Genomic DNA, 26,062 nt, shown 5'->3' with positions numbered 1-26,062 from the left:
TGGACCATAAAGCAGGCTGACCACTGAAAAACTGATCCTTTCTCATTGTGGTGCTGGAGAAAACTCGAGTCCCTTGGACTGCAACAAGATCAAACCAGTCAGTCCTAAAGGAAATCAATCCTGAATGTTCATTGAAAGGACTGTTGCTGAAGCTGAAGCTCCAGCTTCAGCACATGATGCAAACAGCTAATTCATTGGAAAAGGCCCTGATGCTGGAAAAGACTGAGGGCAGGAGGAGAAGGGAGCAAAAAAGAATGAGATGGTTGTATGACATGATCGATTCAATGGACATGAGTTTGAGCAAACTCCAGGAGATAGTGAAAGATAGACAGGGAAGCCTGGTATGTGCAGTTCATGCAATCACAGTCAGACACGACCTAGTGACTGAACAACAACTGGCTTGCTAAGATTGGCGGAAACAGCAACTTATAGTATAAGGATAAGAGATGTTTGAGAAAGTAGAAAATTAATTACAGCTTTACCAGTTCTTCCTTGGGTTATGGAGAGACTTAACTATCTTCTCCCCATAAAAAAGTGAAATATTCTCAGGCGGATCTGTTTGGTGTTAATGCCATAGACCAAGGGGTTGAGAACAGGGGGCACAAGGAGATAGAGATTTGCAAGTACAATATGCACGTGAGGAGGTACTTGCTGGCCAAAGCGGTGGGTGAAAAAGGAAAAAAAGGCAGGTGCATAGAATACAAGAATCACACATATATGAGCTCCACAAGTGCTAAATGCTCGGAACTGGGCATCCTTTGAGGGCAGGCGCAGCACAGCCCGCAGGATTAGGCCATAGGAAGCGGCGATGAGGACCACGTCCATGCCAGTGACTGAAAGGGCCACAGTGAGACCATAAATGGTGTTGGGCCTGATGCTGGCACAGGCCAGTTTGGCAATGCTCATATGTTCACAGTAGGTGTGAGGGATGATGTGATGTCCACAGAAAGGTAGGCGTTCTATGAGGATGACAAAGGGGAAAACAAAGAGAAGGCCACGGACCACACATGCCAGACCAATCTTCCCAATCACCATGGCGTTGAGGATGGATGCATAATGAAGTGGATGGCAGATAGCCACGTAGCGGTCAAAAGCCATGGCCAGCAGAACAGCTGATTCTGTGGCAAAGATTGTATGCACGAAAAACATCTGGGTGAGGCAGCCTTGGTAAGATATTATGTGGGACTTAAGCCAGAAGATTGTTAGCATTTTGGGCAATGTGGTTGAACAAAGTACCAGGTCAGTGATAGACAGCAGGCACAGGAAGAGGTACATTGGCTCGTGCAGAGTTCTCTCCTTCCTAATGATGTAGAGGATAGTTCCATTGCCAACCAGAGCGAGGATATACATGGAGCAGAAGGGGATGGCAGCCCAAATGTGCTGATCTCTCATCCCAGGGATTCCAAGTAGAATAAATGTGGAAGGATGGAAGGTAGTGTCATTGGGGACAGATGCAGAAACCATAATGATGCAGAGAATCAGGCTTTACCTTCCTGAAAGCTATTATAAGGTGAAATAAATTCATCCTAGAAACAATCTATTTCTCCTACAAATCTTTAATTTCATACCTTTCTTCCATTTCTACCAGTTCTACTCCAAATCATGCCTTCCTCATTTCTTTCCTGAGTAATTAAAATAGCTTTGTAACTAATACGCCCCCTTCTAAGATTTTCATCTTACAGTGAAACCTCTCCATTTCTGCCTAATATTCCAATGTGTGAAAATCATCAACTATTAATATCATGCAAATATAACCTTTCTTAGTGCATGCTGTGAGGAATATCTTGTATTTTTCTCCTTTGGTCGATTCTCTGCCACTTTCTATCTTGTTCTGGTGCCTGGGACCCTGGGCTACAATGATAGAGTCCTTGCCCTCTCATTTCTGGTTTGATATGACAATGGGAAAAACCATCTGAAGACTGGAGGGAGGTCAGGGATTTATTCCTTCAGCTCTCTCCCAGCAAGGTTGCTGCAAGCTGGACACATCTCTCTGCCAGCAGCCTTTTTGACTCTGGTTTTCTCTTTTAGCCATATTTCTCCTCTTGTTCCTTTGGTCCAAGGGTTGTGACAGTGCCTGCTATCACTAACCCAATAACTTCATAAGCACTTATAGTTTTCTTATACCCACACCTTTGAAAGTGGTTTCCTTGTTATGCATGCTATGAAGAAAACATACATAAGCCAGTTCCTACTTAGAGAAAGTGCCCTTGAGGAAATTAAATTTAGTCTCCAAATATGAGTTTTCCTCAAATGCTTCAAGCATTTCTTGCACAACTCAGTTTCCAGGATTGTCACCCTCTTTATGTTGTCCACTCTGGAAAGTAAGAGACTAGATTTAGACTGCCAGGTTCAGAATCTGATCTGATTGCTGTTACTTGCTAACTGGATTATCCTCAGCAAATATTTTATTCTCCTCAGTCTTCAGTTTGCCAATATAAATTTCAGATAATAATGTTTTATGGTTTTTTCAAATACTTAAATGAGAAAATCATATAAAACACATAATGCAGTCCTATATTTTAAGAAACATTTGTTACAATACTCACTGATACTGCTCATGCATTTACAAATGTCTGAGTCAGTTAGTCTAACTATATATTTGCCTTTCAGAAAAGGAAACTTTATTTAGTTCCTCAAGTTGAAAGACATATTGGTCTTTCTTGAGTTTATAAGCCATGGTTGAAGGCACTGTGGTTTTACCCTCTTTTAAATCAAGAACTGTTTTCAGAGGTAGCCAAAACTAGTCCTCAGTTAGTTAGGTTAGGTGGGCTCTCAAGAAACAAGATGGATGGCTCCTCAATGAGCCCATCAATATGGCAATGTCATTGAGGTCCCCTCATTAATCTCCCTTGGGACCAAGAGACAATTCTGATATATCAGTCTTTTAAAATAAAGGGAATATGTTTTGTGCTGCTACCAAGAAAGAGTAAAGATGAAGGAGTGCATATCATTTCTGTTAAAGGAAGAATTTCTCTTAGACTATTCAATAAGACAGAGATCTGATTTTGCCATGGACAAACAGAACCTAGGGTAATGAGATAGGTATTCCTAGCTTTTTGGGCTTTGAAACTTTCTGTGTGAGAAATTGTAGGACAGAATTAGATTTGGAGGATGGAATCCTCAGGCATGGAGGAGATTGGAAATCTAATAAGTTTGCTGATTTCCTAGGTTTTCGGAGGGCACTATAGGGTCCTAGGTACTTAAGTACAAGGTTGCTTTCTAACAAATGCATGTATCCTGACTCCCGCCTGGCTGGCCTGACTGATACGAGTGAGAACAAGATGCAGAATGAGACATTCTTCCCTCATTATTGCTTTAAGAAAAGCTACTCCTAGAGCTTTGATTGACTTACCTTGAACCCATAAGTAAAATAGTAAGGGACTAAAATCTCTAACTGCAACAAAACAATTGAGATACAAATAAAAGAAAGACTTACTGATGGTTCATTTTGGTATGCAATAAGGCTACCTTAATACTTGAAGGATTCAAGAAACTGTGCATCCTGTACTGGAGTCAGGTGCCAATCTGAGATGACTTCTGGAGTAGACAAGGACATCAGTATATTTGTAGGATTGTTATCCCTCTGTTATCTCCTCCATACCTCTGCTCTTGGCTTTACAGAACAGTCTTCAACCTTTTTCTATCCTTCTTGTTCATTAAACACTTACTCCCAGCACTGATGGTCAGCTGCACTAGAGAAACCTTGATCCAGCACAAATAGTATATTTCCAGGATCTGAGATTTTGTCTCATTTATCTCTCCCCTCTGAAGACTTTTTAGACCCACACGGCCTGTGGTGTGGCTCAGAGCACCAGTGCTCCCAGCTGCTAAAAGTAAAAGTGAATTTGCAAAGAAGATCTCTAGGGAAACACAAAGTCATGTCAGAGTCTTCTCTTAAATGCTGAACATTTTTTTAAGTCAAGAGGGATCATCATTGTCTCACAGTAAGTTAATACCTGCTCAGCCCTTGGGGAAAAAAAAAGTATTTTGCCAAATTGTGTCAAACTGTTGAGAGGGAAATTCAAAGAGAAAGCAGGCAACATGGAATAAAAATACACTGGGAAGAGATCTATCTGGAGTTGGATTTGGCACAACTTCCTTTGGTTCTCCTGTTCTCAAGAAAATCATCACTGTGTTTGATCTGAATTCCTCTAGCTTGAGTTTGAGTCTTTATTCTCTTAACATTTTGTGACTCCATTTGGGTAACTTTTGTTCTTTTTTCCTTCATCTAATTGTACCAGATGATAAGCTATATACTCAAAGGTACTGTTAGTTACAGTCCAGTGTAACATACATGTTTTTTCCAACAATGTTCTAAGGAAGTTATATATTTGTCTTCTGAAATATTCTTCAGTGTTCTCCATCAAACTTTCACTTGGTTCAGCTAGGTATCTTGGATTGGAAATGCAAAATTGAATGCTAGGTTGATTGGGTCAAGAAAAATTCCTATAAATTAAGGCAACATGGAAAGTGTGTACTTGGGAAATATGTGACAGGAAACAATGGTGTTTCCTCCCAGAATAGGACCATCATCTAAGATTATCTAGGACTGAGCTATGGGAATATAGTTTTCCAAGGAAGAAGAGACATGGTGGACTCAGATTTATTTCAAGTGTACTCACTGGGCAGATTTCACATCATTGTAAACATCTTAGTTATCCTGTCACCACTTTTCTCCCTCTCATGCCCCAGACCTAGTATCTGACTCATTGGTATTGAACTATAAGTACGTATTCAGTACAAAATGCTATTCCAAATTTGTCTGTGAATTTCATGCAAGTTGGTGTTTAAATTTGTGCAAGATTTTTGGAAAGTGATTTGAGAGTAAGTGTGAAGTAACTTGGGGTTTCCCAGGTAGCTCTAGTGTTAAAGAATCTATCTGCTTGCTAGTGAAGGAGATGTAAAAGACAATGGTACAGTCTCTGGAAGATCCCCTGGAGGAGGGCACAGCAACCCACTCCAGTATTCCTGCTTGGAGAATCCCATGGACAGAGGAGCCTTGTGGGCTACAGTCCATAGGGTTGTAACACTATTAGAGTTGGACACTACTAAAGGGCCTTAGCACACATTTATAAAGAAACTTGAAAGATGATTTCCCTTATTTTAGTGCTCACATACAGAGGAATCTATTTTATACAGGAAATATAGCAGATGGGAATGAGATATACAAATTTGAGTCCCAGCTCTGATATTTACTAACTGGAAAATTTCAAATACATTTTCAATTTTTCAGATCCTCAGATTCCTCAACTGTAAAGTAAAGCTATTAATTTTACTTAAAGTTGGTGGTTCCAAAACTTTACTATAGACTGGAAATTCTTGGGGCTTTTTATTATAAAAACTGCTGATGCATTAATCCTACCCATAACCATGCTGATTTAATTGATACAACATGAAACCTGGACATTTACAGCAAGTGAATTATCAAGGCCCTGAAGTAGACTGTATTTGATGTGTTTGAGAAGATTCAGGAAGGCAAGTATGGCAAGAGCAAGGAGGTCAGGTAAATAGTAGTAGATGAGACCAGAGACAAACAAGTCGAGGTTGTGTTGGATTCTGCAATAGAGGTTTTTCATTCTCATATGTCTGACTTGTCTTTCCTTTCTGTATATGTGCTTCTGATGTATTTAGATGGGGGAATGTGGTAGGTTGGACTTCCTAGTGGCTTGGTGGTAAAGAATTTGCTTGCCCTTCTGGTTTCCTCAGTGTGTATGCCCACACGTGTACCCCAATGTTCATCGCAGCACTGTTTATAATAGCCAAGACATGGAAGCAACCTAGATGTCCATCAGCAGATGAATGGATAAGAAAGCTGTGGTACATATACACAATGGAGCATTACTCAGCCATTAAAAAGAATACATTTGAATCAGTTCTAATGAGGTGGATGAAACTGGAGCCTATTATACAGAGTGAAGTAAGCCAGAAGGAAAAACATAAATACAGTATACTAACGCATATATATGGAATTTAGAAAGATGGTAACAATAACCCTGTGTATGAGACAGCAAAAGAGACACTGATGTATAGAACAGTCTTATGGACTCTGTGGGAGAGGGAGAGGGTGGGAAGATTTGGGAGAATGGCATTGAAACATGTAAAATATCATGTAGGAAACGAGTTGCCAGTCCAGGTTCGATGCATGATGCTGGATGCTTGGGGCTGGTGCACTGGGACGGCCCAGAGGGATGGTATGGGGAGGGAGGAGGGAGGAGGGTTCGGGATGGGGAACACATGTATACCTGTGGTGGATTCATTTTGATATTTGGCAAAACTAATACAATTATGTAAAGTTTAAAAATAAAATAAAATTTGAAAAAAAAAAAAAAAAAGAATTCGCTTGCCAACGAAGGAGATTCAGGAGACCTGGGTTCGATCCCTGGGTCCAGAAGATCCCCTGGAGGAGGAAATGGCAACCTGCTCCAGTATTCTTGCCTGAAAAATTCCATGGACAGAGGAGCCTGGCAGGCTACAATCCATGGGGTTGCAAAGAGTTGGAACATGACTGAGTGACAGCACACATGTTCACATGTGGCTGGTTTTAACCAATGAAGTTAGAATAGAAATGACAAGTGTCCTGTTACTGAAAAAGCACAATATATTGTGTGTGTGTGCATGTGCACATGCATGCTAGGTAAAGGAGAGTGAAAAGAAGAAAGCATTTGTACCAAACAGTAATTATAGGAATGAACCTTAAATTCATGCTGGTAAGAAGGAGAAAAAAATGAGGCAATATGAAATGTAATGAGTTTTATTATTACTGCATTGAAATTGAAGGATTATTGCATTCAGATTCAAGAGAAAGTGAATTAGAAAACAGGAGGTAATGGGTCAGGAACTGAATGCCTATAATTTAGATTATGAAGAATATATATATATATATATACACACACACACACACACACACACATATATATATGTACATTCCATATATATATATATGGAAACACAAATTCTAATGTATTTCCAAACAATGAAATAGATGAAGTAGAATGGTTAACAGTTTTGGAGAAAAAATCAGAGTACTAAAAATAAAATTTTTTCAGTTATTTATAACTACATTACAAACTACTCCCCCAAAGTAGTGACTTAAAACAACTTATTATTATCTGTTATGATTCTGTAGATTTATTGATTATATGTGCTATTGTCATTTGAGATTTCTCTCACACACACAAATGACTGCAATCGGATTTTTTATGAAGTTGTAGTCATTTCTAAGTTTCATTAAAATTGATGCAATTGATTCTGGCTATTAACTAGGAGCTCAGACAGATTGTCAATCACATAAACCCTCTATGTGGGTTGGGATTCTCACAATATAATGTCTGTGTTCTAGAGAGAATGTCCAAAAATACAATAACACCAATGAGGAAGATGTAAGATTTCTTAAAATCTAGTCTTGGATATCATGAAACATCACATCTATTGCATTCTTTTTTCCAAAGTCTCTAAGGCAGCCCAGATAAGACGGGGTAGAATTATATTGGACTTTTTGAAGCAATTCTGCTGCTACTGCTGCTAAGTCACTTCAGTTGTGTCCAACTCTGTGCGACCCCATAGACTGCAGCCTACCAGGCTCCTCCATCCATGGGATTTTCCAGGCAAGAGTACTGGAGTGGGTTGCCATTGCCTTCTCTGATAGCCAGACCATATTGTGAAAGTACATGGGATGCAAAATATTGTTTTGGCCATTTTGGGAAAATAAAACCTGCAACAACGTACCCTTTGGCCACAATAATGATCTCCTCCTACATGTAAAATGCATTCACCTTTTCCCTAAGGTTTCCAGATCTCACTCATATTATGGGATTAGTTCAAAGTCTGGGATTTCAACCTTTAAATCAGGACAATGTGTGAATAGGACTCCTTGAGCTCAGTTCCTTGCATATAGATCCTTGAGTGCAGTTCCTCTCAAGACCTGTGGAGTAAAGAAATGGGAAAGAAATCAACTGCTCACACAGGCAACGCACCATGGTGATATACAGATAGGATAACTGCAATATTCATTTGTAAAATATTGGGAGAATTGTCTTACAGTCACTAGTCCATTGTAGTTTTTTAAAATCCATTCAAAGGTAAGTATCATCAGTTTCATAAGAACCCACTTCTACTCCCTGGGAATGATTTTCCATAGCTCTTGGTTAAGTTAAGTGTTAGTCACTCAGTTGTGTCTGACTTTGTGACCCCATGGACTGTAGCCCTCCAGACTCCTCTGTCCTTGGAATTCTCCAAGCAAGAATACTGGAGTGGGTTGTCATTCCCTTCTCCAAGGGATCTTCCTGACCCAGGAATCGAACCTGGGTCTCCCACATTATGGGCAGATTCTTTACTGTCTGAGCCACCAGGGAAGCCCTTTAGGCAATTAGCTCTATATTTCATATGACCTTTGCTTTTCAATGAGAAACAAGGTGTGTTTACATCTGAATACTTTTTTCAGTCTATTTCCAGACGAATAAAGTTGAAAACCCCAAATCCCCTTCTAATTTTGTACTTTGTCCCTTTTAGTCCAAAATGACAGTGCTTCTGTCTATTTTGTCTTAAAAATTGTGATTTTCTATGACTCTTTTAGTGTTTACCCCATTAGACAAAAGTCATACCCACAAATGTCTTCCAGATTGCCACCTGCCTGATTTTGCATGAGTTATGCTTCTCTGGGAAGATTAAGATTCTTAGAAGCTTCTTTATCTAATTAAAAAGATTTGTTAGGCATATCCTTAAATATTTCTGTATTCTTAACAAAGGATCTTACAGACTCATCCTAAAGATGACATTATACCCTGAGGGCATTTTTTCTTTTGCGAGTCCTTTGTCATTTGGAAAGACTGTTGTGTGGGTAATTAAAAAAAAAAAAACAAACCTTGATCCCAAACAGTCATGACTTCTTTGCATTTACTCTAACAATGATTAAACACTGAAAGTTTTCATTTTAGCTTATAACTCTTTATCTGTACTTTATCATAAGTGACATAAAAATAATGTTGGTATTTTTGGTATTCTACTTCAAAATCTCCTCAGCCAAATGCATCAGTTAATTAGTTATATTTTCTGTTTTTCACAGTATTGCAAATATGATATTACCAAACTTTCTACAACTACATAGTACTCATTTGTCTCTAGCCTCTAGTAATAATTTTCTCTTTGTTTTTCAAGACTTCATTAACAGCCTCATCAAGGCCCTTTCACCTTCTGCCTGTTGCCTTATTCCACAGTGAATGCTGCATGTTTTAGGCTTTTTTGTATACCAACTCCATACTTCTTATTACCAATTTTTACAATATTTATCTATTGTTTCATGACTAACCATTCCCATATTTATTGGCCTAAAATAGCAAATTATTACTCTCATGGTTCTATGGCTTGGCTTTGACTAGATGAAGAATTCTGTCTTTTAGTCTTTCATACGTTACAGAGAGATGTCAGTTGAGATCCTATAGATACCTGAAGTCTCAGCTGGACTGGAAGCTCTGGATGGCTTACCAACATAACTGGCAGTTGTTGCTGACTGTTAACTGGAGTCTCAATTGGGGCCACCCTCCAGAATATTTAGACATGACTTCTCCATGTTGCTGGGGATGCTCATTGCATAGTAGTTGGATTCTAAGAGGGAGCACACCAAGGTCAAGTATTTCAAGAGACTCAGCTAGAAACAGAAAAAAAAAAAAATTATAGTCTAATTTCAGAAGCTTCAAATATTACTAACACTGAGTTCTGTTTGTAAAAGAATCCCTAAGTCTAGTGCAGATTCAAAAGAAGTAGAATTATATTCCACTTGTTAACATGGGAATGGCAAATTTGCACTACAGAAAAGCATGCTGCTACTGCTGCTAAGTCGCTTCAGTCGTGTCCGACTATGTGTGACCCCATAGACGGCAGCCCACTAGGCTCCCCCGTCCCTGGGATTCTCCAGGCAAGAACACTGGAATGGGTTGCCATTTCCTCCTCCAATGCATGAAAGTGAAAAGTGAAAGTGAAGTCGCTCAGTCATGTCCGACTCTTAGCGACCCCATGGACTGCAGCCTACCAGGCTCCTCTGTCCATGGGATTTTCTAGGCAAGAGTACTGTAGTGGGGTGCCATTGCCTTGTCCCACAGAAAAGCATAGACAATGGAATATATTATTATTGTGGATATCTTTGGAAAATACAATCTATCACACCACGTTATTAAAGGGTCATCTCTATTGACATTAAAATAATCAACAATATTGATAAGTTTTTGTGCTCAAAGTCAAAATTCTTTAAAAACTGCAATAAGTATAGATAATTGATAGTATATATATATTTTTTTTTTAAAGAAAAAAAAGACATTTATTCAGCGTCATGATCAGACTATTACATTTAGCAATCAACAGCATGGGTGCAAAAAAAAAAATCTACATTAAAACCCTTTGTTGGAATGCTTTACATTTTCCACAGAACAGAAATTAAAATAACCTGTTATACAATTAGTCACAAGTACAGTCCTCGAGTTTTTTGCCCATACACATGAGTATTGTCTAAAACATGTCTTCTTTGTAGCAGCTACGCCCTGCCACCACTGTGCTTGGCTGAGTTCACAAATCTGTTGTAACCTGTAGCTTCCCTGTCACTTCTCTGGCTCTCCTCTCCTGCTAAGCTTTGTTTCCTGGCAGTAATTAAAACCTTCTGCCACTGCCATAGCTACTGCTGCTGCTGGAGCCACCACAGCCACCTTGGTTTCGTGGTTTGGCAAAGTACTGACTTCCACCAGCATAGGGGCCAGAACTTCTGCCTCCAAAGTTTCCTCCTTTCATGGGTCCAAAATTTGAAGATTGATTGTTGTAATTGCCCAAATCAATGTAGCTTCCGCCACCTCCAAAATTGCTTCTGTCATTACCAAATCCATTATATCCATCCCCACTGCCACCATATCCGCCACCACCACGGCTGCCACCAAAGCCACCTCGACCACTGAAGTTTCCTCCACGACCAAAGTTGTCATTCCCACCAAAACCACCTCCACGACCGCCACCAAAGTTTCCAGAACCACTTCGACCTCTCTGGCTGGATGAAGCACTAGCCATCTCTTGCTTAGACAGGGCTTTTCTCACTTCACAGTTGTGGCCATTCACAGTGTGGTATTTCTGAATGACAATCTTGTCTACGGAGTCATGGTCATCAAAGGTTACAAAAGCAAAGCCTCTCTTTTTGCCACTGCCTCGGTCAGTCATGATTTCAATTACTTCAATTTTCCCGTACTGTTCAAAATAATCTCTCAGGTGATGTTCTTCAGTGTCTTCTTTAATGCCACCAACAAAAATCTTTTTCACAGTTAAGTGGGCACCAGGTCTTTGAGAATCTTCTCTTGAGACGGCCCTCTTTGGTTCCACAACTCTTCCGTCCACCTTGTGTGGCCTTGCATTCATGGCCGCATCTACCTCCTCCACCGTGGCGTATGTGACAAACCCGAAGCCTCTGGAGCGCTTGGTGTTTGGATCCCTCATTACCACACAGTCTGTGAGCGTTCCCCATTGCTCAAAATGGCTCCTCAGACTCTCATCCGTAGTTTCAAAGCTCAGTCCTCCGATGAAGAGCTTCCGCAGCTGTTCGGGCTCTTTGGGAGACTCTGATGTAGACATGATGGCAGTGGAGGCAGGGAAGACTTCAACGGTGCTTTCTCGGCGGCCTCCACAGGCAGAAAGGATAGTATATTTTTAAGACGTGAAATTTCAAGTTGTGAATAATATGAGGAAATAATAAATAATATGAGGAAAGAAGTAAAGAAGTAGCTATACTGAACATAAAGAACTATGCTACTTCCAGGCCAAGGAAGTTACTACAAGAATCAAGTCTACAGATTTTCAAAGGACCAAGACTTTTGATCTGAAAGGGTCCAAGATTTCTTAGGTATCAGAATTGTACAAAGAAATGTTAAAGAACCCAAAAACCCAGTGAATTACAGTCCAGCCTGGGCCTCTACACTTTTGCCAAGTTCCCTAGGTGATTGTGGCACCAACCAATGTTTGAGAACCATGTTTAGGTTAATAATTTTCCTGAATGATTCTTAAAAGAAGGTAATCACTTGTTAGCTTTTATAACTCTCAACTGGAAAGTGTCCTACAAAGATATTCCAAATTGGTAGACCTTTGCTTGTCTCTTGTAACCTATTTATAACACTAATAGTCTATCCAAATTATACATGATCCTCCTCTTATGCCATAAGACTCTGAAATCTACTTCATAATGGTATAGAAACATTTTGTTGATCTATCTTTTCAGATACACATTTTCTTGTAATTTTATCTCCCTTCTTGACATCTACTTCCTTATCTTGTCTCATTGCTTCTTACAATGATGTGAAGTTGGAGTTCCACTTCCAACTCAGTGGAATTCTAGGATTTCATAAAAATTTAAGTTGTAATTGTATTCTAGCTTTGAAAAAAATGAAATGTGTTCCAAAATTGATATGGTTACCTGTTTTCTTTCCCAAACTCTCAGTTTCATGTCACTGGGTCCCTTTAAGGAAGAAAAGTAGGATTATCTTCTCCCGAATCTGCTTGGTTTTCACTCCATAGATGATTGGATTGAGTGCAGGAGGAATGGCTACATAGAGGTTGGCAATCAATATGTGGAAGGAGTGAGGAATATTGTGACCACAATGGTGAGTGAGGACGGAGAATATGGCTGGTATGTAGAATATAAGCTGACACAAACATGGGAGCCCCATGTGTTGAGGGCTTTCTGGCGGGCATCATGGGATGGGAGGTTAAAGACAGCACGAAGAATGAGAGTGTAGGAGATGCCATTGAGGATCAGGTCTGATATAACAGTCATTACAGGCACAGCAAAACCATACCAGATGTTGATGGAGATGTCTGCACAGGCGAGTTGGGCAATGCCTATGTGCTCACAGTATGTGTGTGGAATGATGAGTGTTTGGCAGAAAGGCAGTCGCTTTACTAGGAACATGCATGGGAAGATGATACAGAAGCTCCTGCTGACAATACCCATTACAATCTTAGTAATAACCTGACGGGTGAGAATAGTGTTATATCTTAGGGGGAAGCAAATAGCAATATAGTGATCAAATGCCATGGCCAGCAGGGTGGCAGAATCCATGGCAAAGCTATAGTGGAGAAAAAACATCTGAGTAAGACATCCAGAAAAGGTGATTTCCTAAGGACCCAGCCAGAACATGCTGAATGTTTTGGGTACACGTGTTAGACAGGATGAGAACTGTAGCCGCCAGCATGGAGAGGAAAAAGAACATGGGCTCATGAAGGCTGCACTCCATGGAAATAAGATAGAGAAGGACACTATTGCCTGCGAGAGCCACAAGGTAAATGATAAAGAAGGGAATCCTGATCCAGATGTGGAAGTGCTCCAGTCCTGGGATTCCCAGCAGGATGAATGAACCTGGATTCATGAAGCTGGTCAAGTTGAACATGGTCATCATGATCTTGGATAGGTTGTGTCTCACAGACTGAAAATGAAAAGGTCATGACTGATTGTTAACATTATCTTCAGACATGCATCTCTGAGCCTTCTCCTGTATCATCTGCTCACTTTCAGTTCTAGAAAGTGATAAACTATCCTTATCTTCTCTTTACTCATAAATATTTGCAAAGTTTTTAGTCACAATTTTAAGTCATAATAGAAGTGGTAGCTAAATAATTTTTCCCAGAGATACAAGTCATGTAACTCTAAAGCAAGTCCTGCCTGGCGACCAGCAACTCAGGAAATTTTATAAGAAAATATGTGCAAAAATAATATTAGGCAAAGAAACATCATTGGTGAGGGATTTGGAAAAAAGTTCAGTGTAAAGCCCAAGGGTCACAAGGGGCTGAAAAGATAGGCTTAATATATGAAACCAAAGCAGACCATGCAGTCTCTTCTTTATTCTTCTCTATACCTTACAAACATAAAGAGAAGACAAAGAAAATTCTTCTACAAAATCTAAGATTGAGGTCGTTTAATCTGCCACTTCAGATATGCCCAGGTTGGAAAAGTTTTGAAGATCAGACATTCTCCAGTAACTTACTATGTCAGATTTGTCTTGCTGAAAGAATAGAACCCGCTTTTTAATCCTGGAAAACTACCCCAACAGAGGGAACCCAGTCTCCTGGCAGCACTATGCAATGATCTTCTTGACCCTATCTAATCTGTAAAATTACTCAGTCTTATGAAACTTCATCAAACAGTTGAGCCTTTCTTCCAAGCTGTCTTATTTTGTGACATGACACAGAAATTTTTTACTCCAACTTCAGTATTCATTTGTTTTTCTACTTGTTCTTTTTTAATACATTATTTTATTTATGTACTAATATTTATTGATGGCTGTGCTGGGTCTTTATTTCTGCATGGGCTTTTTGTGTGGTGAGTGATGTGCATCAGCTTCTCATTGCGATGGCTTCTCTTCCCGCGGAGCATGGGCTCTAAGGTGCACTGGCTCCAGTAGTTCTGGCACACGGGCTTAGCTGCTCTGCAGCATGTTAAATCTTCCCAAATCTCCTGCACTGGCAAGTGGATTCTTTACCATTGAGCCACCAGGGAATGAGCCACCCTTTTCTACCTGTTCTTGAGTGTTGGTATTTCTCAGTGCTCTGTCCATGTCTGTTGCTTCCTAGGTTGACAAACTCCACATGGGTAATATCTCCAAACACCATGACTTTAACTGTGACTCCTATGTTGAAGACTGTTGAGTTTATAATTTTGAAAATATTCTTCTCCTCAGTCTTGGAACTAGTTAGCTTATACTTTTTGCAACTAGTTATCCTATGCCTGCCATCTTCACTTAAAAACCTCACAAGTGCACCCAACTCAGTATGTTCCAAACTACCACATTTCTCTTCTCGTTGCCCCAGATCTGTTTCTCCTATAATGTTTTTCAACTCAGCAACTAATCGTGTAATACCATCAATGTCTATATCTAAAAGCCTTGAAATTATCTTAGTCATAGCTCCCTCATATCAGTCACCCTATTCATCTTTCAATTACCACATTGCAGGCATTGATTCCCTAAGTATCTCTATATTACATCCACTTTTTACTACTCATGTATTGACTGCTCTGTCTTATACCATCATTTCCCACCAAGACTTCTGCATAGGCTAACTCAAACATATTTAATATTCCTTGAAAAATTAAAGGCAGATGTGATGCAGGGTCTCTCCTAACCAGTGAGTAAAAGGAAGTGGAAAGATTGTAATTCCAGATAAAAATGCTTAGGCTGGCAGTCAGGAGCAGTGTCAATATCATCTGTGCTCAAATCTAGGTAGGATCCATTTCATTAAAGATAGATTCAGTTAAAAAAAAAAATTCAGTTACAGGAGAGACCAATGCACAGAAAAGTAAAATTACACAGGTGGCAGTAAATCACATAACAAAAAATAGCATAATTAAAGATCAATTCAAATGAAAAATACAAAATTCTGTTAATATATATATTTATGTAGCACAGAGACCTCTACTTAATATTCTGTAATGGCCTATATGGGAAAAGAATCTTCAAAAAAAGTAGTAGAGATATGTATAACAATAATGTATTATGAGAGATGAAAATTAGACGCTGATATGAGAAGCCATCTGTCTTCTATAAAGCCAAATATCAAAGAGATTTACAAAATACAAACGTTGTCATAAAAAAAAGTTTATTTAAGGTATTTTTAGAAATGACTACAGTAAAGTCCTTTGACTCAGTGGGAAAATTGACAATAATTATAAACAAAGTCATGTAAAAATAAATTCTAATCTTTAACACATATGTAGAATATTCTGTCTCATAAATAGTTAAACTCGATATAAAACAAGGATGTGGTATACTCTAGGGTTAGAAAAGTCATAAATACTGATTATATCATTGATGTCCAACTCTGTTAAGGGTCTGAGGAAAGAAGAACTATTATAACTATTTTACAAGGGTTTACTGTGTAACATTCTTAGAAACTCACTTGGCAATATGTTTCAAAACATAAAATGTGCATATTCATTGCCCCAGAGTAGTTCCGATTAAGGAATATTTCCAAAGATTCAGTTAAACAAATTTAAAAAAATGGCATGAAGATATTCATAGTAGTAACATTTAATCTAAAATTTGAGTGAAATTATAATATAAAAATATGAAAATTGAAAGGGTGACACAAGTTTAACTTTTAATATGGAAATGACTTTAACATTTACAATCTCTTTGTACAATGGAAGAATATAGAGTTGAAGAAAAGAATAAGGTAAAGCTATGTTTATGGGAATTAAAAGATGCCAAAATATATTTATGTGGAAAAAGATTGCAATATAATGTTATTATGTTAATGTTGATTTGGTATTCATGGTATTTGCATTCAAAAGGCTGGAGGAATATACATCAACTATTTTAAGCAATATTTCTCAAATTAAAGGTAAGGTGAGGAAAGAAATTTGAACTTTTAACTTCATATGTATGTAATTTGTTTTATAAAATGAGCTTTTATAAAAATAAAATATTAAGAAATAATTACTTCCAGTTATTTTATTATAACAAAATCCACTTAAGATTTATATTTAAAGGGTAATATAATTTCAGAATATATTTAAAATTAATATAATACATGCTGGGAACATATTAAATGATAATAAATGAGTCCTATATTATTTATGAGTTAAGGATAAAATGGCATGATTAACTTCAATATACTTATTAAGTATATAAATATAAAAATGAATTAAATAAACATAAATAAATTACATAGCATAATGATGGCTCAAGAATAAATATGCCCAAAGAGCAAAATATATAGATGCTAAATGAGTCATAACTTGAATACTATATGCAATTGGAGGAGTCAAAAATCAGTGAGAAAATACAGAATTATTCCACAGATAGTTTGACAATTATTTATTGTCTATTGTAGAAAAAATGTAGCTAGATTCACAACTCACACTAACTATAACAAAATTCCTCCTGAATCAAAAAAGTACATGTAAATCAAGTCACAATTAAACCTCTAAATTTTATTTAAAAGGTATGTATCTAAAATCCATATAAGAATGCTTTTAATAAATACATTTAGGTAAATAAGTAAGCAACAAACATTAAATAAAGAAGGAAGACAAAATGTACATATAGCACAATCTCACTAAATGGCAAAACTTCAAAAAGTATTAGATGCTGCTTTAATATTCAAAATTTTAGTCTTAAACTCACTTTCAAGTGAATGAGAAATACTATAATATGAATAGTATAAATATTATCTTTTGCTCCATAACTTGATATTATGTCAAAAATTGGAAACTAATTATTTTAAAAAGAGAAACATACAGTAAATGTAATCAATTGAATTAAGTCTCTAAAAGCATGAGAAAGACGTAAGCATGATTAGAATCAAGATAAAAATACTCTCTAATGATAAAAATATATATTTTCTAACAATAGTGATACTTTAAAAATTAATTCTAATGTTTTGACAAGTAAAGTAAAATCGATGATACACAGGAAAATACAAATTAACAAATATGATTCATGGATAATAATAAAACCTGAATAAACAATTTACATGAAATAAAAAGAAAGGTTGGCAGAGCTCTATCTCCCTCCAAATAGTGCCCAGACTAAATTTAATCAACAGTATCATTTGATATTACTTTTAAAGACTAGATATTTTATGTAGGATACAATTGATTTCTGAGCATATAGGAAGCCAGAAAATCTAGGTTTTTTTGAAGACCATTATAACTATTTTATAAACTTTGAAACAGTAAAATTCTTTTAAGTCCTAATGTGTGCCCAGATGGAAAGAGAACATATTGTGTAAAAAGCACTAGAGTGTGATAATTTGCCGCAGTGAGGTGGACAATGGAGACCTGAACGAATGTCACAGAGGAGATTAATACATTTCTTTCAGAAACAGAAGACAGAATTGGTAAAATGTGTCAATTGATAGAGGAGTGAAGGAAAGAGTAGTAAAGAAACATCACCGTTCTTTCATCTCTTTAATCTTGAAGCAAAGTTTTTCTTGTGTTCTCTTGTCTTCTGCTTTGTCTCCTGGCATTACAGAGTGATTGGAAAGATTATTCAAAATATTCCCATTTGTTTTCTATCTAATAAGGTAAGCAAATGGATATCAACTTGAAGACACACATTAACTGGTTGTGTGACTAGTGTCCACATCTATACATCTCTTACTGGCATACCTCATAACTGAAGAATCTGTATACAGCTCTTGATTTTCTACCTAATCAGGCCCCATGGCTTTACTGACACCACTGTCATCATGTAGTTCCTCGATGCCACTTTAAAGACCCTCAGTGATTTCTTTTGTTCAGTCTGAAACAAGTAATATATTAACTAACACCAGATTCCAAGTGGCAAAGGCCATAAAGTGTCTCCCATGTCAAAAGGAAGATAACTTTGGTCTACCAAATATGTCATCCTCAATATGACTTTCAGTTTCTGAGAATATTTTTGTCTGAATTATTTTGCACCTAAGTCTGATCTTGGACATTTCTCAGCTTAATAGACTCTCCTTCTCTAGGTAACTTCTACTCATCTACGGTACACAGCAAGCTTTCCTGAACAATACTCAAATTAGAACATATTCCCAGGTGTATTCCTGGCACTTCATATTACCCAAACAGAACATTTATCACATTTTATTTAGCTTTCTCCTTTAATAAATGCTAAACTTTAAGAGGACAGATATCATGTCTGCTAATTTAATTGTTTTACCTCTATATCAGTGTCTGCTGTAGAGCATTCAATAAATATTTGTTGAATAAATGAGTGACCGAGGGGTCCTGTTGGTCTTCACTTGCCTTGATTTCATCATGAACACAGTTTACTCAAGTACCTACCCTACCAATCACCTTCTTCTCCCTCAATCTGGTACCCTCACAACCTACCAAAACACAACAAGTTCCTACACTTCAACTCTGAAAATGGAAGATCTAGAAAAGCATGAAAATTTGCTTCTCATATTAAATACTTCTAAACCAGGTAAAGACTCCCACCAACAGACCTAGGAAAACCAGACACTACAAACCACTGAGCTGGTCTGGAAGGTAGGACAGAGCTAGATGAGAAAAATTAGTAGAATGTTGCTCACCTACCTCCAAAGTAGATAACAATGGAAAGATCCCTACCTTTACATTTTCATACTTTTTTGAAACTGTCCTGTAGCCACTATGATGCATTCTTTTTAATAATCAGTACTGTCTCTGTCTTTGATTACAGTCCTTCTCATGACAGAATCCTAAATAGAATCTTGTCTTCAGCACGCATTCTAGTCCCACCTTATTTCACTGGTTTGCGACTGATTGCTGAGCATCTTCTTCTTCTCCTAAGGTTAGGTATATTGCAATGGCATGTCCTATATCTCCACATGCTGTTTCCTCCAGCACTAAGTTAAATATGGGATAGGTCCTTCCATACCACCTTGATCATGAAATATTATAATCTATGCCTTATGATTATTTTTCTTTTTATGCTGTGTGCCTTTGTGAAGATCTCCCTTCTGTCCCTTTTGAGAAAGGAGATATTCATGGTTGGTCCATGGGTTACAGAAAGACTGTTTTAAGACTCATTTCAGAAAGTAACCATTCACCTCTATTATGTATTTATTTGTGCCCCTCCATGGTGTGTAGGACAGGTGGATATCTTAGTGCTTGCTCCATCATCCTACAAAACAGGACACATTCAAAAGCGCATTCACAAATATAAACCCACGTTTACACAAAATATCCTAAGTCTCTCAGGTGGTGTGCTATGCTGTGCTAGTCTCTCAATCATGTCCAACTCTTTGTGACCCCATGGACTATTGCCTGTCAGGCTCCTCTGTCCATGGGGATTCTCCAAGCAAGAACACTGGAGTGGGTTGCCATGCCCTCCTCCAGGGGATCTTTCCAACCCAGAGATCGAACCCAGGTCTTCTGCATTGCAGGCAGATTCTTTACCATCTGAGCTACCACGGAAGCCCAAAAATACTGGAGTGGGTAGCCTATCCCTTCTCCAAGGGATCTTCCTGACTTAGGAATTGAACTGGGGTCTCCTGCATTGCAAGCAGATTCTTTACCAGCTGAGCTACCAGGGAAGCCCCTGAGGCAGCATATCAAACTTTAATTTCCAAATGGTGGGCCCCAGTTGGTTATAACCATTCCTAAGTCTATCATGACCATTTATTCTCTTTAAATTTCTTTTAAATATCCTTAGCACTTAACAGGAGAAGGCAATGGCAACCCACTCCAGTACTTTTGCCTGGAAAATCCCATGGACGGAGGAGCCTGGTGGGCTGCAGTCCACAGGGTCGCTAAAAGTCAGACACGACTGAGCGACTTCACTTTCACTTTTAACTTTCATGCATTGGAGAAGGAAATGGCAACCCACTCCAGTATTCTTGCCTGGAGAATCCCAGGGACGAGGGAGCCTGGTAGGCTGCCGTCTATGGGGTCGCACAGAGTTGGACACGACTGAAGCGACTTAGCAGCAGCAGCACTTAACATTTTTACTTTTCAGAAAAATCTAGAAACATTTTGGGGAAAGCAATAGGAGAGGGACTCAGAATTAAGCTTCTAATAGATAATTCTTTTTCATGTCATACTCTTACCATAAATATCATGTCTATTAATAGAATCTTATTCAAAGTTCTAATCTTGGCCTTTCCTTTTTCCTAGAGCCCACTCTTTCCCCACTTCCCTCTCAACACCTATGTTTCTCACCAGCTTTATTCCCTGCTGAGTGAAACTCAATAAAGTTTACCACTGGTTGATACCTTGAAAGTCCTGGTTCTGGAACTGTTTTGCAAAGTCAGGGTAAGAACCGAAGACTGTAGAAACACAGCAATCAAAAAATGGATCAGAGGGGGAAAAAAAGCAGTCCCAGGGTTAGTGAGAATAGGCAACACAACAAGGGAGAAAGACATAGGACCATGCTTACAATAGAGAAGGACAAACAAAATCTGGAGGACTGGAGTGCAAAAGTACTTCCCTTGTCCTCTCCAGGGATTAGAGACAAGTTAGAAGAGGACCTCTAAACCAGAGGGAAGTATGGGTCTCAGGTCCCAAGGCCCCAGGCCAATCTAGGGCAGGAGCCAGGATCCAGCCAAATTAACACTGTCCCAGCTTAGGAACTGACACCTCTGCTTTTACGAGTGGCGGCTTGGTAATTCTGGAATCTAGGATGGTAGCATACCTGCGTTTCAGTGGGGTCTTGACTTAGCTTGATCAGTAATTTGATAAAGAAACTCTGCCATGCCTCCTAAAACTTCTGGTGCAGAGAATGTTTCATTTTATTTTGAATCCCTTGTTTCATAGCGGATAATCAAAAAATGTCTGTTAAATTGGAATGCATCTACTTCTAGCCTTAGACTATAAAATGCTGGAAACAATTTTCACTGTGGCTGCCATTTTCCCAGGTGGGAAGATATTTCTAAAAAGAAATGTCTTTTTAGACATTTACTGCAGTGTTCAGTCTTGCTTGGCAATTCTGTCCATCTTCCATCAGTTGAGAATCATCACTTTGTGTTCAACTCATTATTTAGATTGCAAGCTAGTAATTCCTTGTTAATGTGGTGCAGATCTCTAACACAAAGTGTAGGTTTGAAGATCATAGATAGCCAGTGTAGGTATAGTCTATTGGTATAGACTTCCAGTAGGAAGACCTTCAATACGACTGCCCGTCAGCTCAATGAGGTAGTCTACTTTCACTGTCTAGTGGTCAAAATCTGTAATTTATCCCTTGTTCCATTCATCTCTTCCTTTGTGCTCTAATACAATATGTAAACTGTTCTGGAAATGTTCAGTTTCCACAACTATGGAAAAGTAATAACTTGGAAAAGATTAAAGAACAGCTTTGATGAATAAGTGGAAAAACAGCTAGTACCTTACTGTGGACAAAATGTCTTTTTCTGTGACTCCATAAATCCATCATGCAAAATAGGGGTTTCATTCATTAAGCAAAAATCATTTTCTTCAGCAAATACTTATTGCATACCTGTAATGAACTAGGAGCTTTGCAAGTGATAGGAATGTGATAGAAAAAAGGCAGAAACTAACCTGGTCCTCAATGACATAGTTATGTATACTAGCAATCATCTTATTAAACTCATGATAAGTCCTGAAATAAAAAGGACTTTGTGCAATGAGAATGTATACAATAGATACTAATCTAATACACAGAGTTAAAGGAGGAATAGCTGAGGAAGGATTTTCAAATGAAGCCTGAAAAGGAATTTCTAAGCAAAGAATAAAGAGAAAACACAGGTAGAAAAGAGAAGAAGAAATCTGATACATCTGAGAAGCTGAAAGTCAGCAAGTATGGAGGTATATTATCTTACTTTATTAATGGTAATATCAATGTGCCCTGTGGGATCATTTTTTCCAACTTCTTCAAAATGTAAGGCTAACTTTGTTTTTCTGGAATATCTTTTGTCAACTGAGTGTATAAGAGAGACAGTTGATTTTAGGACAAATTGCATTTAGGATAAACAAACAATAACTAAAATGATACACTATGGGATCTAAACTGGATAGAGGAGAAAGGAAAAGCAAGAGACAATGGCATGAAGGAAGGGGTTCCTGATGAATTTTGTGTATGCATGAAACCTTTATGGAGAACACATGGTGCGTCAGGTATTTTTATAAGACAGGGTGTAAGAAGAGGCCTAGGTCTAACTTTCTGCCTTCAAGGAATTCATAATATAGGAGTAGATTGATAAATAATAAGCAAATAAGTATGATGGTTTGTGAGACTGCTCTGAATAAAACAGTCCTTGCATGTGTCTCTTCTAAACTCTCTAAAGTGTGTTGCAGACAAAAAGAAAAAAAAAAAAGTCAATACACACATATACAAAGGATCTTATTTTAGAATGTCAGTTTTACTCTTTACTTCTTATTTACTTCGAAGGAATTTAATTTGTTCGTATTGATTAAAAGCATGGCTTCTTTTTTTTTAATTTTATTTTATTTTTAAACTTTACATAATTGTATTAGTTTTGCCAAATATCAAAATGAATCCACCACAGGTATACATGGCTTCTTTATAAGTTGAGATTTCAGAACAGTCGGTTTTATCCTGGGACACTTTCTTAAGAGAAGGGATGACTCCTACCCAAATCCACCCAACATGCATTCTACCTGCAATGAGTTTGTAATGTTTTGCAAAATAACAGAATATTGAGTATGACAATCCAAAAGAAAAAAAAACAAAACATTTTTGAAATTACTTGCTCAAAGAGTCCGAGAAGTGTAAATGAAATGAAAATAAACATAAAGTGTGAATAAATGTAAATTAAGTGCAAGGTTCTGATTTTCATGGAAGATTGCTCTTTTTATTAGTCTTCCACTCCCTGGAGTGATCCTAAGGACAATACTTATTCATGATCTAAAGAAGGAAACTATTGAAGAGTTTCAATGCACAAAGTGACACGATCATATTTGACTTGTAAAATGAACACTTTGGCTTTTATAGAGAAAGTGGTTTGGATGGAACAGGGTTGGAACTCATTTAAAAGGATGATTTTGAAAGGCTCTCAAGAGAGATAAGTAATAGATAAGAGTCCAGAGCAGCTGGCCATGATAAAGGTGAGAATGTGATGTATATACCCACTCTAATGGCCTTTAACCTCTTCAAACTCAAATATTCAACTCAAATACTGAGTTCATTTTGTTGGACAGTGACATAGAAAAAATAAAAGACAAATCACAGGTACCTAGCTTTGGAATTCAGGTTTGAAGTGGTGCTATTTTCAGTACAGAAAGACAGGAAAGGAAGAACACTTTTTATAGAGAAACTTACTGAATTTACAGGTCAGTTTTGGAAAATTAAATTTCTGAAGACTGTGAACCAGTCCAGTGAGTAGCTATCCAAAAAGCAATGGGATAAAAAACACAAAATCAGACAGACTTGGGTTTGGATCTTAAATCTCTATTTGTCTTTTGGTAATCATGTTTCTGTTTCCTCATCTGTGAAATAAATTAATATTCTCTCAAGTTATTTTTAAATTAAATATATTTTCAAAATAATTTAAGTTAAATATTCAAATATAAATTTTTAAGTTAAATATAATTAGTATAAATTAAATTACAGTTGTAAAATATGAGCCAAGGGCAGTGAAAAATTTATTGGAGCACTCAATTGAAGAAAATAGATATAAAAGATAATCCACTTTTTGTAATCTGATATTTGTAAGGAAAATAGCAAAGTAAATGCAATAAAGGGACTAGGACATTGAAGATGGCGGAGGAATAGGATGGGGAGAACACTTTCTCCCCCACAAATTCATCAAAAGAATATTTAAACGCCGAGTAAATTCCACAAAACAACTTCTGAATGCTGGCAGAGGACATCAGGCACCCAGAAAAGCAACCCATTGTCTTCAAAAGGAGAGAGAAGAAATCCAGATCCACCCACCAGAACACTGACACAAGCTTCCCTAACCAAGAAACCTTGACAAGCCACCTGTACAAACCCACACACAGTGAGGAAATGCCACAATAAAGAGAACTCCACATACTGCCAGAATACAGAAAGGACACCCCAAACACAGCAATTTAAACGAGATGAAGAGACCCAGCAGGTAAAGGAATACCCAGCAGGTAAAGAAACAGGATAAATGCCCACCAAACCAAACAAAAGAGGAAGAGATAGGGAATCTACCTGATAAAGAATTCTGAATAATGATAGTGAAATTGATCCAAAATCTTGAAATCAAAATGGAATCACAGATACATAGCCTGGAGATAAGGATTGAGAAGATGCAAGAAAGGATTAACAAGGACCTAGAAGAAATAAAAAAGAGTCAATATATAATGAATAATGCAATAAATGAGATCAAAAACACTCTGGAGGCAAAAAATAGTAGAATAACAGAGACAAAAGATAGGATTAGTGAATTAGAAGATACAATGGTAGAAATAAATGAATCAGAGAGGAAAAAAGAAAAACGAATTAAAAGAAATGAGGATAATCTCAGAGACCTCCAGGACAATATTAAACGCTACAACATTCGAATCATAGAGGTCCCAGAAGAAGAAGACAAAAGGAAAGACCAAGAGAAAATACTTGAGGAGATAATAGTTGAAAACGTCCCTAAAATGGGGAAGGAAATAATCACCCAAGTCCAAGAAACCCAGAGAGTTCCAAACAGGATAAACCCAAGGCGAAACACCCCAAGACACATATTAATCAAATTAACAAAGATCAAACACAAAGAACAAATATTAAAAGCAGCAAGGGAGAAACAACAAATAACACACAAGGGAATTCCCATAAGGATAACAGCTGATCTTTCAATAGAAACTCTCCAAGCCAGGAGGGAATGGCAAGACATACTTAAAGTGATGAAAGAAAATAACCTACAGCCCAGATTATTGTACCCAGCAAGGATCTCATTCAAATATGCAGGAGAAATCAAAAGCTTTACAGACAAGCAAAAGCTGAGAGAATTCAGCACCACCAAACCAGCTCTCCAACAAATATTAAAGGATATTCTCTAGACAGGAAACACAAAAAGGGTGCATAAATTCAAACCCCAAACAATAAAGTAAATGGCAATGGGATCATACTTATCAATAATTACCTTAAACATAAATGGGTTCAATGCCCCAAGCAAAAGACAAAGACTGGCTGAATGGATACAAAAACAAGACCCCTACATATGTTGTCTACAAGAGACCCACCTCAAAACAGGGGACACATACAGACTGAAAGTGAAGGGCTGGAAAAAGATTTTCCATGCAAATAGAGACCAAAAGAAAGCAGGAGTAGCAATACTCATATCAGATAAAATAGACTTTAAAACAAAGGCTGTGAAAAGAGACAAAGAAGGTCACTACATAATGATCAAAGGATCAATCCAAGAAGATATAACAATTATAAATATATATGCACCCAACATAGGAGCACCACAATATGTAAGACACATACTAACAAGTATGAAAGCAGAAATTAACAATAACACAATAATAGTGGGAGACTTTAATACCCCACTCACACCTATGGATAGATCAACTAAACAGAGAATTAACAAGGATACACAAATTTTAAACGATACAATAGACCAGTTAGACCTAATTGATATCTATAGGACAATTCATTCCAAAACAATGAATTTCACCTTCTTCTCAAGCACACACGGA

General features: G+C 37.6%; 2 protein-coding genes and 1 pseudogene across 2 annotated transcripts; all 3 read right to left on the bottom strand.

Moving 5' to 3' along the window:
• Positions 1 to 513: 513 nt before the first annotated feature.
• On the bottom strand, positions 514 to 1,464 carry LOC113905195 (olfactory receptor 52D1-like). Its single transcript, XM_027562168.1, has one exon. The coding sequence runs from the start codon at positions 1,462 to 1,464 to the stop codon at positions 514 to 516; it is 951 nt and encodes a 316-aa protein (XP_027417969.1).
• An 8,850-nt stretch (positions 1,465 to 10,314) lies between these two features.
• Positions 10,315 to 11,623, bottom strand: LOC113905601 (heterogeneous nuclear ribonucleoprotein A1-like). Its single transcript, XM_027563120.1, has one exon. It carries the CDS (start codon positions 11,596 to 11,598, stop codon positions 10,636 to 10,638), a length of 963 nt encoding a protein of 320 aa, XP_027418921.1. The 5' UTR covers positions 11,599 to 11,623; the 3' UTR covers positions 10,315 to 10,635.
• Positions 11,624 to 12,464: 841 nt separating this feature from the next.
• LOC113904808 lies at positions 12,465 to 13,412 on the bottom strand (annotated as a pseudogene).
• Positions 13,413 to 26,062: the final 12,650 nt, after the last annotated feature.

The sequence above is a fragment of the Bos indicus x Bos taurus genome, chromosome 15, assembly GCF_003369695.1.
Source record: "Bos indicus x Bos taurus breed Angus x Brahman F1 hybrid chromosome 15, Bos_hybrid_MaternalHap_v2.0, whole genome shotgun sequence".
NCBI classification, from domain to species: Eukaryota; Metazoa; Chordata; class Mammalia; order Artiodactyla; family Bovidae; genus Bos; species Bos indicus x Bos taurus.
The sequence above is the reverse complement of the archived record's forward strand: the minus strand, read 5'-3'. Positions and strand labels throughout refer to the sequence as shown.